Source organism: Carcharhinus amblyrhynchos, chromosome 14, assembly GCF_965287045.1.
Source record: "Carcharhinus amblyrhynchos chromosome 14, sCarAmb.v2.hapA, whole genome shotgun sequence".
Lineage (NCBI taxonomy): Eukaryota > Metazoa > Chordata > Chondrichthyes > Carcharhiniformes > Carcharhinidae > Carcharhinus > Carcharhinus amblyrhynchos.
In genome coordinates, this window is record NC_137337.1 from 60,565,509 (window position 1) to 60,578,955 (window position 13,447).

At 43.0% G+C, this 13,447-nt stretch overlaps 1 protein-coding gene across 4 annotated transcripts in view; it reads right to left on the minus strand.

The window, feature by feature from the left end:
• Nucleotides 1-13,447, minus strand: part of ino80 (INO80 complex ATPase subunit) — a 210,204-nt gene that overhangs the window by 117,946 nt on the left and 78,811 nt on the right. For all 4 annotated transcript variants that reach the window (XM_080202971.1, XM_080202972.1, XM_080202970.1 and 1 more), the window contains exons 11-14: nucleotides 7,968-8,035; nucleotides 4,659-4,868; nucleotides 3,674-3,754; nucleotides 2,528-2,623 (exon numbers count right to left, since the gene is read on the minus strand). In XM_080202971.1, the coding sequence (XP_080059097.1) occupies nucleotides 2,528-2,623; nucleotides 3,674-3,754; nucleotides 4,659-4,868; nucleotides 7,968-8,035 (455 nt within the window). The remainder of the gene's footprint in view (nucleotides 1-2,527; nucleotides 2,624-3,673; nucleotides 3,755-4,658; nucleotides 4,869-7,967; nucleotides 8,036-13,447) is intronic.

Genomic DNA, 13,447 nt, shown 5'->3' on the forward strand with positions numbered 1-13,447 from the left:
TGGCCAAGGTTTCAGGCATAAATGACAAAAAGAAGTTTGCTACCAATCGGTTACAATGACTGCAACTTGTCCACCAAGCTGCATCATGCTTTGAGTCACAGCTCAATGATGAGGCAGAGCCATGGCACAGTGGGAAATAAAAAGGGAAGCAAGTGATGCACTCTGGATCCCATGACCTTCTGGAGCACCCTGCCCCACACGCCCAAAGCTCTATAGGCTGAGAATCAACCTATTCAGGCACATGAAGACCCATGGCAGAAACTCATGGCCCAATAGACATCACCCTGGAACTAAAGAATAGCCAACAAGAGGGGGGGGGGGACATGTGCAAAAATAGGTTTTGAAATACTTTGCACACAGGCAGTTTGGAATGATGAATTTTCTGCCAGAAATTCCTGTTTAAACAGTACCCAGAAATTTCTATTATTGAATTTGTTACATGACAAAGAGAAATAAAGATTTGGAAAATTACTAAAATTGCAAATAGATTAGTTGGACAACTGGAGAAACCTTGGAGTGCACGTTCTCAGGCAGCAGGACAGGTGGATGAGATAGTCAAGAAACCATTTGGAATGCTTTCCTTTATTGGGTGAGGCATTGAATAGAGAAGGGATGTAATAATGGAATTGTATAAAACACTGGTTAAGCCACTGCTGGAGTTTCATGTACAACTCTGGTCAACACTTTAAAGGATATAAAATGCTGTGGAGACAATACAGGGTATATTTACAAAAATGTTGCCAGGGCTTGGAAATTGCAGCAATGAGGAAAGATGGGAAAGAAAAAGGTTGTTTGCCTCAGAACCGAGGAGGCTAAGGGATATTCAAATGGAGGAGTATAAAACTATGATGGCCTAAACAAGGTAGACAGGAAAGACTTGTTTCCCGTAGCTGAAGGGTCAATTACCAAGGGCACGGTTTAAGGTGAATAGTAAAAGGATCAGAAGGGACCTGAGGAAAAGGTTTTTCACCCAGAAGCTAGTGAACATCTGGAATTCACTGTCTTATTTGGTGGTTGAGGCTAAAAGATGCGTGGGTCTGCATCTGAAGGGCTGCAACCTGCAAGGATACTGACTAGGTGCTGGAAAATGAGATTAAAAATGAGCAGCTAGATTCTTTTCTCTCTTTTTGGCCAGCATAGGCATGATGGGCTGAAATGGCCTCCCTCAGAACAAGCATCCTGGCAAATATACCTCCTTCAAAAAACAATATCATTTGGACATTTATCTCATTGCTGTCTGTGGAACACTGCTGCGAGTGCCACAGCCATTGCATTTCCTACATAACACTGAATACACTTCAAAACTAATTAATTGGTTATAAGGCCATTTGGTGCATCCACTCTGCACCAACTATGACTCAACCAGGTCATCCCCACATCCTATCCCTGTAACCTCACACATTTACCCTGCAAATCCCCTAACTTGCACATCTTTGGACGCTAAGGGGCAATTTAGCACAGCCTGCATGTTTTTGGACTGTGGTGGGCACTGGAGGATCGGGAGGAAACCTACACAGACACGGCAAAAGTGCAGAAACTCTACACAGTTACCCAAGGCTGGAATTGAAAGTGGGCCCCTGGCTCTGTGAGGCAGCAGTGCTAACCACCGTGCCACCTACGTTGCTTCATCCCAAGGTATGAAGAGCATTATATAGAATGCAAGTTCTTTGTTCTATGACTTTCCATTAGAAAAGTTGGAAAACCATAACCATCATAAAATAAACTATTTCAGCTTCATAATACAAACTACTTCTTTGTCTACCTAAGGGCAAAATCGAGCAAGTCACTCAGAAGCCAGTAGACAGGGACTGAAATCTATGCATTAGATAACTCCTATTTTCAGCTCATAATTCTACAATTTCTGACCATGCCCCCATATCTCAAACATAACAAGCGTTCTGTTGACCTTGTAGCCAGTGAATGTGCCCTTTTCTCTGAAAGTAGCATAGAGTTAGATCATTTCTTCAGTGCCTCTGTACCAAATGCAGTCAGATTTCAGATTTACTGACAGCATGTGTACACATTCATTTGCAGTAGTAACTGGTAATGCAATACTGCCACCTGGTGCCAGCTCTACTCAAAACCAAGCACAACAGCAGTTATCTCAATCTACTGAGGCATCTACACAGTTAGATGCACAATGTGTACTCTCTCCCCACATGGACAAACACATGCACCTCAACACAGAGAGCATGGAGGTCTGGGTCTGGCTCAGCACCGGTATGGTTCCCATCATTCAAATCATTGCATTTGTTCGGTCACTAATTAAGGCAGAATTGTAATGTTTACAATTTAACCTATAAAGGGCATCTGTGTCTACTTCAGAATTCAGACCAAAAAGCCTGGAGAGAACATCAAGGTGCTGCAGCAGTACAAGCACTTTCACTGCTTAGATCTCATACACACTTGCATCTTCCAGCTTGAATTAGAAAATGCAATAGCAATGGCTGCAACATTACAAACATTCATTTCCATACACCAACACAACAAAACCCAACAACACCACTGTCTCCTTCTTGTCTATTACCTTGAATCGTGGGACGAATCTGGAGAACTCCTGATGCCAGTTGTTAAGTGTTGAGGCAGGAGAGATGATTAAGAATGGACCCCAAATATTTTCTCTCTGCACAATAATTAATTCGGTCAACAGAAATGGACTAAATTCAGTTAAACAGAAATATTTTTAAAAAGACTTAACAATTTTTGTATGAGCAGTAGTCGAAAGGCAGTGATTTTCACCTCGCTTGTGTTTGTATCCCAGCGAGACTGCAAGGTATTAATGTGAAGAGAATGCAGCTGACTGACAACACAGCTCATCATTACAAACAGGCCACAAATTGTAAATTATTTCTGACAGTGAGCATGCAAAGATGGGAGCCGCAGAAATGGAGACGTAACACAAATGGAAGAGGGTATTCCTCCCAAGTAAGGATACAAATCAGACAAGTTGGAGATGTCAAGGAATGTCAAATTTGTATTCAATCCATCAGTCCTACGTAGCCTCAAATCAATTCCAGACTGAGCACAAAGTTAAATTAGGTTTGTCTGCTTAAACATCCTCAGTAAGCTTACAAATTGGACTGAAAGGTAGAGAAGCATTGAGGAGGAAAGTGGGCAGGTGGTGCAGAAAATGGGCCAATGCAGCTTGGAATTTGAAACTGATGTTTTGACATTCTGTATGGAGATTCTTGGATTTCCATATTGCAGCTATAGCTATCTTGATTTAAATTTTGTGCAAGAGGGCTTTCAATCCAGCCCATTTCCAAATGGTCGAATATTCCGAGTGTAGAGTGTCTTTGTGAAACCTATGCCTCACCTGCTCTGGAAGCCTTTGATGGGATAGTATGGGAAATTTTATTCTGTACAAATACAGTACCTACCCTGGGAATATTCCACAGGGAAAATGTAGAGGGAACTCTGGGCCAGTCAGGCAGATGAAGATGATGAAACCAATTTATACCAAATGAAATAAATTAACCAGTGCTGGTGGTGGTGGGGGGGTTTGAAGGAGTTTACCCTACAGGAAAAAAAGGAGGAAAACAGCAGAGACAGGAACTCTTGAGCATTAGTCAGATTTGCTGATGAAATTTATCTAAAGCTGCACAGCATAAAGCAAGAAGCTGCCTCATGCAGCACTGATGTGCTGAGGATTCAAATACTCTATAAATCTCACCTCAGCTAAATGTGCCAAGAAAGCAATGCTCTGTACCGTCTTACCGAGCCCCATTTCATCAGCCAGAATCCCATTGATACCCTGAAGCGAAAAGAAAAAGAAATTTAAAACAAGATAGAGCCATATGAAGCCATGGTGGAGGCAATCATACAGTACTCATATCAGTCAGGCATTCATAGCAAAGACAGCACTCCTATCCAGCTCTCCCTTCAAACAGAGCTGCGTTGTCAAACAGTACATGGACATGTCAGTAACACTAACCATAGGTTCGGAGACTGTCCGTTGGTGCTATCAGGGAGCTACAAAAGTTCTGTGTGAGACAGTGGTAAATAGTGGGTTTGGAGATAGCTTGAATTAGCTACCATGAATTGCCCTCTTTGTGAATGGAAAGCCCTACAGGTAAACTACCATTATTGAGTGGATAAGCACATGGTCCAGAATTCATTTTCATAGAACTCTACCTTGCAGAAAGAGGCCCATCGAGTCTGCACCGAGCACAATCCCACCCAGGCCCTACCCCCATATCCCAACATATTATCCCTACTAATCTCTCTAACCTACACATCCCTGGACACTAAGAGGCAATTTCTTAGCATCGCCAATCAACCTAACCCGCACATCTTTGGACTGTGGGAGGAAACCGGTGCACCTGGAGGAAACCCACGCAGACACGAGGAGAACATGCAAACTCCACACAGACAGTGACCCGAGCTGGGAATCGAACCCAGGACCCTGGAGCTGTGAAGCAGCAGTGCTAACCCACTGTGCTACCGTGTCGCCCCATTATTTTAAAGCAATTCAAAGACATTATCGATAATGGGTAGAAGCAGCTGCATTCTGATTCATGGGTCACAGGCACCGTATACTGCCTATCATTGTCAATGGTGTGGTAAGTGAGACCCTCACTATCATCAAAGACAGAGCGACTCCTGTGCATGCATACACGCATACATGCATGTACACATTTCATTTGCTCATATTTTACCTGTTCATAGAGGTTAGCAAGCCAATTCATGCCCTTCAGTTGGTAGGCCTTAAGTTTGCCATTGAACATGGAAGGTTGCGGAATATCTTCACCAGCTCGAATGGAAGGATTGGCCAAGCTATAACTCTCCCCAAAACCAGTCCCTGACTCATTGGCTGCCCGCAATGCTGCCATCCGACTCTCTTTTGCTTCTTCATCAAACAATCGAGTCTGAAACCAAAAGGACATACAATGGTGACCAACTGTAGAAGCTGTAGTGTTCAGAAGTACAGACTGGAACAACAACCTATTCTGAATCTTGTGTTGTAGTGGTTACTGCCACCGGCAGTAGGATCTTCACTGTGAGATTTTTAATTTCAGTTCCTGCTGTCACAATGCCTGCTGGTAGAATGAAACACATAATAATGTCCCATTGAATACCTGATCGTTCTAACCAATTTTAATGTTGGACCCATGAAAATTCAGAATCTATACACTCTGCAGTTCAGTTGTAACCTCATTCAGGCAGGGCAAGCTTTCCACTTGAACCCCACTCTCACACTTAGTTAAGCACAGTACATGCAAAATTATATTTACATAGCACTTAAAAAATAAACACGTTATAACACCAAGTTACCATCTCTATTCAGTAACATAACACAAAATCCATGAATTGAATAGCGAATTATCAAACCAAGCGACCCACAATAATACAAACCAAATCCCCTAACTCACACTAATTGCCAGTTTAATTCCCTCTTATTGCACCAAGGTGCTACTTTCCAAAAGGGATATATGAATGTAAACTGACACGTGACAGCAGCACTTCTCACAAGGTTAAAGGTACCAGTGCAAAACAGCACATATATAGGTTAGCATATGACAGCAATGAAGGAAAGGATACATCATCCTAATGGTGTATGGCACCTACAGCTGCCGAAACTTTGGTCTTCACTATGTATGTTTCTTCTATTTCCCAATAATTGTTTGTTCCACACAAACCCCAATTTATCAACCAAGCAATCTTGTCCAACATCAAGTCTTTCTCTCACATCATTCGCAAACCTACAGTGGCTCCCTGTCCCCAACATAAATTCAAATCCTTCACCTAAAATACCTCCATAGACCTGTGGCTGTATCTCTCCAGCCTTGCATTCTCTTTCTATAACCCCTACCCCAAAGGCTTTGGGTCATTTTGGGCAAAATTTTCTTGCCCCCGCCCCCCCGCAAACTTTCCTGACTTACATAATGGCCTAGATTTTTAAAAATCTGTGGATGACAAAACTTGGTTGCAACATGAACTGAGAGAAAATAGATTGGTGGAATGGGCAGACAAATGATCGATGACATTTGACACAAGTAAGTGTGAAATGATTCATTTTAATACGAAGAATGAGGCAATATAAAATCAAGCGGACAATCCTAACGGGAATTCGAAGCAGAGGGACAAATCTTTAAAATAGGCAGGGTAGGTTGAGAGCAATGCATAAAGCAGAATGAGATTCTGAGCTTCAGAAATAAGGGCGTAGAGTACAAAAGCAAGGAAGGATGTTATGATAAACGTACATAAAACACTGCTTTTCAACTAGATTATTGCACCCTGTTTTAGGAAGGGTCTGAAGACATTAGAGGGGGTGCAGGAAAGATTCATGAGCATCATTCCAGGGATGAGGAACTTCAGTTATGCAGATAGATTGGAAAAGCTGATGTGTTCTCCTTGAAAAGAAGATTGAAGGGAGATCTGATAGAGGTATGTAAAACCATGAGAGGTCTGGCAAGATCATAGATCATAGATCATAGAACCCGACAGTGCAGAAAGCCGCCCTTCTGCCCATCGAGTCTGCACTGAACACAATCCCACCAAGGCCCTACCCCCATATCCCTACATATTATACCCACTAATCCCTCTAACCTATGCATCCCTGGACACTAAGGGGCAATTTCTTAGCACGCCAATCAACCTAACCCGCACATCTTTGGACTGTGGGAAGAAACTGGAGTACCCAGACGAAACCCACGTAGACACGAGGAGAACGTGCAAACTCCACACAGACAGTGAGCCGAGCCAAGAATCGAACCCAGGACCCTGGAGCTGTGAAGCAGCAGTGCTAACCACTGTGCCGCCCTAGGTAGACGGAGAAAATCTGTTCTTATTGGTGGAAGGAATGAGAACCAGAGGACATTGATTTAAGGTGATCGGCAAAAGAAACAATGACACAAGAACCTTTTTTTAAGCACGGCAAGTGGTTGGCATCCGGAACGCACTGCCTGAGAGTGTATGGCGGATGAGGATTCAATTTTTAAAGATTAGACCATTACCTGAAGAAAATAAAATTTGCAGGGCTGTGGGGAAAAGACAGGGGGAGTGGGACTTGGAATGGGCAGATACTCACATGACCCACCAAAGGTCTCCTTCTGCGCTGTAACCATTCTGTGATCTTTGACTTGCACTAATACTAATACTGAATGCATTACATAAACGTCAACTGTTGTTCTTCCTGTTTGCTCACCCAGAAATCAGAAACAAGCAACAGCTCACAGCAACAGGAGTGAAAGTGAACAGCTGTGCAACCAGCAATTAAAAACCATCTGTGATAAATGGAAAATTATTAACATCAACACACTAACATAACATGTGCTCTGAAGTCCTTCACAGTCAACACTACCACTCAGAAAACCCAACAGTTCTTATCTTTTCATTGGAGACCTGGGTGTGGATCCAGCTCTATTGATGGAATAAAGGTAGCTCTCCATTGGCTGCAATAATGTGATCTGGTGAGTTAAGGAAATCTCACCCCAGATCCCGGAGGGGGCAAATTTAAAACACCCCATTTAACACTAAATTAGCAAACTCATGTCAGATGGCATTTATAGTAAATGTCATAATGGTGAAATAGGATGCATTTGATGCCAAGATGTTTGCTGGGGCAGATTAGAGGGGATGTTATTTAGCTGCTATAACAAATATGACAGTTTTTCATGCTGACAACAAGTGCCCAAGTGCACATCAGTTCCATTATCATGCACCTACATGATCCATTCTTGATCAGAGATCTTGCATTACATGAGCACCATTCTAGGGATCAGGAACTTCAGTTATGCAGATAGATTGGAAAAGCTGGTGCTGTTCTCGTTGGAGAAAAGATTGAGGAGATATTTGATCAAGGTAGGCAAAATGATGAGGTTCTACATCAAAGCACACTGTGGTGAAAATACAGCACAAAACAAATACTCGTCACCGTGAAGCATATCTTGCACCCCAGAACAAGGCCAGGAGAGCCACAAGTGAACATAATGATTATTAACACCTGTAAAACTCGAGCCACTCACTTTGGCTTGCTGCACTCGAAAGGCATCCTCTGCGTTCTTCAGTGCCTGTGCTTTATAGTATTCACTATCTGCAAAATAGTAAAGTAACACGTACATTAAGACCCTGGACATGTCATGGTTATGCTGCCACTGGGGCGCAAGTTCACCCCACTGGTTATCTTGGGCAATCAGATGGGATGAGTAACTGCATCTTCCAGCCTTACTTCAAGTTCAGTACTACTGAATCAAGGGACCTCTCCTCTAATGTCTCGTCCATGTACACCTAATTTAACAGTGAAGAAATTACAGAAATCACAGAAATCAAAACAGAGCAAAGGCAAAGATTCAGTTGTCATAAAAAGTTCTACAAGAGACCAGTAGCCCCAATTTATCTACACACCCCCATCCCAAACTTGCCTCCTTGTAACCTTTGGCCTTAGCTGCAGCTCCTCCCACCTCCAATCTCACCTGACCCCACATCAATCACAGCCTTTGATCTAAATCCCCCTGCCCACCTCATTGCGACCTACTTCCCCTCTCCACCTTAACCCACAACCATGCTTCCCCCACCACTCTGCTCATTTTTTTGTACTACCCTTCATTTCTTCCAACTGTCTCTGGCCCCAGTTCAACTTTCTATTTCAGAAGCTTTTCCTGGCACCTCATTTCATGATATGATTTTTTCCAAGTGAAAAGGTTTCCTTCTTGCGTCACATTCAATCTTGCATTCTTGAGATTCAAATCGTCACTAGGAGGTATACTTTACCCTTCACTAGCTTAAACATTTCAAATAGGTTTTTGCAAAGACTCCTTGTTACATGAGGACGATGTCATTAACTGTTAAACCTGCTGGCTTTCATTGTCCTCCAATCATTCACTGCATCTGTAAGACAGCAGGAGTTGCAAGCTACGGAGCAACATCAATATCAGATAGGCTTGCATGTCTATAATCATGAGGAAGTCCATTTGACCAAAGCCAGTGATATCTTGCTAGCATATCCACCCATTACCTTGGTTACATCCTTGCAAGGTAGGTCACATCAAAACAAGCAGTGCAAGCCACTGTAAGGAAATGGTGGGATTAAAATGTTAGGTTCATGTACAGCAGACACATTTCAGTCTGCATCAAGCATGCACTCACAAAGCATTCCTCATGTGCAGGAAGATATCTTTGCAATAAAGAGGAAAGAAAACTAGTGTACTTTGAGCTTGAGGAGAAAGGAATGGAGAGGTGAAGATGGGAACTTTAAGCATGATTGAAGAGGACAGTTCTGAGAAGATTTCTGAATGCAGAATTGAGTTGGCAAAGCAGGGAGGAGTGAGTCGACAATTCTAGAGGGTATCAACGTAAGGGGTAAACAAGCAGTCACCAATGCTGGAGCAGAGAGAACAACAGTTCAAAAGAAAATCTGTCTTATTACAGTTAGGGAACAACAGTATTATATGAAATTATAAAGCAATTCAAAAGCAAGGGCAACAAACACGGACACAAAAAAAAGATGCATTTTCCATAAGCCTGAAATAAAATTGCAAATGCTGGAAATACATAAATGCAAACAGCATCCACAAAGGAACTAGTTTCTGATTTAGGTTGACTTTCCATCAGAGCAGCCAGGACTTAACTTATGCATCATACAGTTTTCTATTGAAAGACAGAGGATTGCACTTCAGCCATGTGACAGATGCAGTACAGACTACATGGAGAGAATATACTACATATACACTTAATTGTGTTTGCATACAGACACACATATGCATTAACATATTGAAATGTTACTAAAACTGGGCGGCATGGATAAGTTGGGCCGAAGGGCCTGTTTCCATGCTGTAATTCTCTATGATTCTATCTGGGTACAAAGAGAAAAGAAAAATATGTTGGATTAGCTCAGGCGGTCAGGCAGCATCTGTGGATAGAGAAACATTGCGAGTCCGTATGACTTCTTCAGAAGAGGGGTAGAAATGTGATGGACTATGTGGTTGGAGAAGACCAACTGAGTCTATCCAGCATTATCCATCTCAGCCTTCTTTGGTGAACCCCAGCATCACAGATGTTAGCCTTCAGCCAATGCCATTCACTCCACATAGTGAGAAGTCTCACAACACCAGGTTGAAGTCCAACATGTTTATTTGCTAGCACGAGCTTTCAGAGCACAACACCTTCATCAGGTGAGTGGAGAATTGGGTTCACAACAGGGCATATATTATGCCCTGCTCAATTACAAGATAATGGTCGGAATGTGAGTCTTAATAGGTAATGAAGTCTTTAAGGTGCAGACAATGCGAGTGGAGAGAGGGTTAAGCACTGGTTAAAGAGGTGTAAATTGTCTCAAGCCAGGACAGTTAGTAAGATTTTGCAAGCCCAGGCAAATCTAGAGGTTACAGGTAATGTGACAGGAACTCAAAATCCCCAGTTGAGGCCATCCTCATGAGGCTGCTTGTGAACCCAATTCTCCACTCACCTGATGAAAGGACCAATGGCAGCATCTCCACATCATTTGCTCCACATGATATCAAGAAACAACTGAAGGCACTGGATGTGCAACAGCTGTATGGGCCATGACAACATTCTGGCAATAGTCCTGAAGACTTGTGCTCCATAACGTGCTGGGTCCCTAGCCAAGCTGTTGCAGTACAGTTATAACACTGGCATTGTGGAAACCCAGGTATGTCCTGTACACAAGAAGCTGGACAAATCCAACCCAGCCAATTACTGCCCCGTTAGTCTACTCTTGATCAGCAGCAAAGTGAAGGAGATGTCATCAACAGTGCTGTCAAGCAGTACTTAAACAGCAATAGCCTGCTCACAGATTTTCAGTTTGGGTTCTCCCAGGATCACTCAGCTGATCGCATTACAACCTTGATTCAAACATGGACAAGAGTTGAATGGCGGAGATGAGATAAAAGTGACTACCTTTGACATCAAGGCAGCATTTGACCAAGTATGGCATCAAAGTGCCGTAACTAAATTGAAGTCAATGGGAATAAGGGGAAGCTCTCCACTGGTTGGAATCATACCTTGCATGAAGGAAGATGGTTGTGGTGGTTGAAGGTCAATCATCTCAGCTCCAAAAAAAAATCACTTCAGGAGTTCCTAAGGATAGTGTCTTGGGCTCAACCATCTTCAGCTGCTTCTTCAATGACCTTCCTTCCATCATAAGATCAGAAGTGGAGATGCTCACTGATGACTGCACAATTTTCAGCACCATTCGTGATTCCTAAGATACTGAAAAAGTCCATGTCCAAATGCAGCAAGACCTGGACAATATGCTGCCTTGAGCTGCTAAGTAACATTCGTGCCATACAAGTGCCAGACAATGATCATTTTCAACAAAACAGGATCTAACCATCACCCCCATGACATTCAATGGCATTAACATTGTTGAATCCCCCACGATCAACATCCTGGATTGTCATTGCCCAGAAATGAACAAGCCACATAAATACTATGGCAACCAGAACAGGTAAAAGGCTTGGAATTCTGCAGCAAATAGCTCACTTCCTGACACCCCAAAACTGTATACAGGGCACAAGTCAGGTGTGTAATGGAATGCTCTCCATTTGCCTGGATGAGTGCAGCTTCAACAACACTCAAGCTTGACACCATCCAGGACAAAATAGCCTGCTTCACTGGCACCCTCCATACACATTCACTCCCAACACCAATGCACAGTGGCAGCACCAGGTACCATCAAATAGATGCATTTCAGGAACTCACCAAGGCTCTTTCAACCTTCCAAACACATGATCACTACTGTTTAGAATGACAAGGGCAGAAGATACAGAACATCACCACCTGGAGGTTCTCCATTCTGACTTGGAAATATATCGCATTCCTTTAGTGTCACTGAGTCAAAATCCTGGAATTCCCTCCCTAACAGAAGTGGTGTACCTACACCTCAGGGACTATAGCAGTTCAAGAACTCAGCTCATCACCATCTTCCGAAGGGCAACCAGGGATTGGCAATAAATGCTGGTCTGACCATGACTTTTTAAAAAAAAAATCAGCATTTTCAGTTTTCATTTCATTTCAGATTTCCAGCATCTGCAGTACTTTGCTTTCACATAACTGGTTACTTTGACATCTGTTATTTCTGAACTCAGATGGATTAAACAACTTTTATTGATGATGCATGAGTAAGAGGAGAGTTCTCAGCAGACCCCAGCGCAATCTCCTGTGTGGTGGATTCTCCATGAAATGGATTCACTGTGCAATCATTATCTGCAACTGACACACTAAGAGCTCTTGTTAAGGTGCAGTCTGTTCTAGAGTAACATGTTGCTAATTTATGCATATTAGTCCTGAGCTGTGCTCCCGGGATTTACAGCAACGTAGCTATACAGCAAGGGTTTGACTTGTGAAATGGTGGAGTCAATACAAAGAACAAAAAAAAATTACAGAACAGGAACAGGTGCTTCGGCCGTCCAAGCCTGCGCCGACCATGCTTCCTGACTTAACTAAAACCCTTTACCCTTCCGGGGATCATATCCCTTTATTCCCATCCTATTCATGTTATTGTCCAGATGCCCCTTAAAAGCCACAACTGTATCTGCTTCCACTACCTCCCCCAGCAATGAGTTCCAGGCACCCATCACCCTCCGTGTAAAAAATCTGCCTCGTACATCTCCTTTAAACCTTGCCCCTTGCACCCTTAAACCTATGAACCCTAGTAATTGACTCTTTCACTCTGGGAAAAAGCTTCAACTATCCACTCTGTCTATGCCTCTCAATCTTGTAGGCTTCTATCTGGTCACCCCTCAACCTCCGTCACTACAGTGAGAGCAAACCAAGTTTCTCCAACCTCTCTTCACAGCTAATACCCTCTAAACCAAGCAACATCCTGGTAAATCTTTTTTGTACCCTCTCTAAAGCCTTCACATACTTCTGCTAGCATGGCAACCAGAACCGAACACTATATTCCAAGTGCAGCCTGACTTGCCAATTGTTAAACTCAATGTCCCGGCCAATAAAGGCAAGCATGCTATATGCCTTCTTGACGGCCTTTTTGACTATCTGCTCCACCTGCATTGCCACTTCAGTGATTTGTGTACTTGTATCACCACACCACCTCTGATCCCTTTGCCTATTAATACTCTTAAGGGTTCTCACATTTACTGTATATTTCCTATCTGTATTAGGCCTTCCAAAATGCATTACCTCACATTTGTCTGGATTAAACTCCATCTACCATCTCTCCGCCCAAATCTCCAACCGATCTATATCTTGCTGTATCCTCTGATGGACCTCATCGCTACCTGTAAATCCACCAGTCTTTGTGTCATCCACAAACTTACTCATCAAATCAGTTACTTTTTCCTCCAAATCATTTATATATATTACGAACAGCAAAGTCCCAGCTCTGATCCGTGAGGAACGCCACTTGTCAAAGCCCTCCATTCAGAAACGCATCCTTCTACTGCTACCCTCTGTCTTCTTTGAGCCAGTTTTGTATCTACCTTGCCAGCTCACCTCTGATTCTATGCGACCTCACCTTCTGCATCAG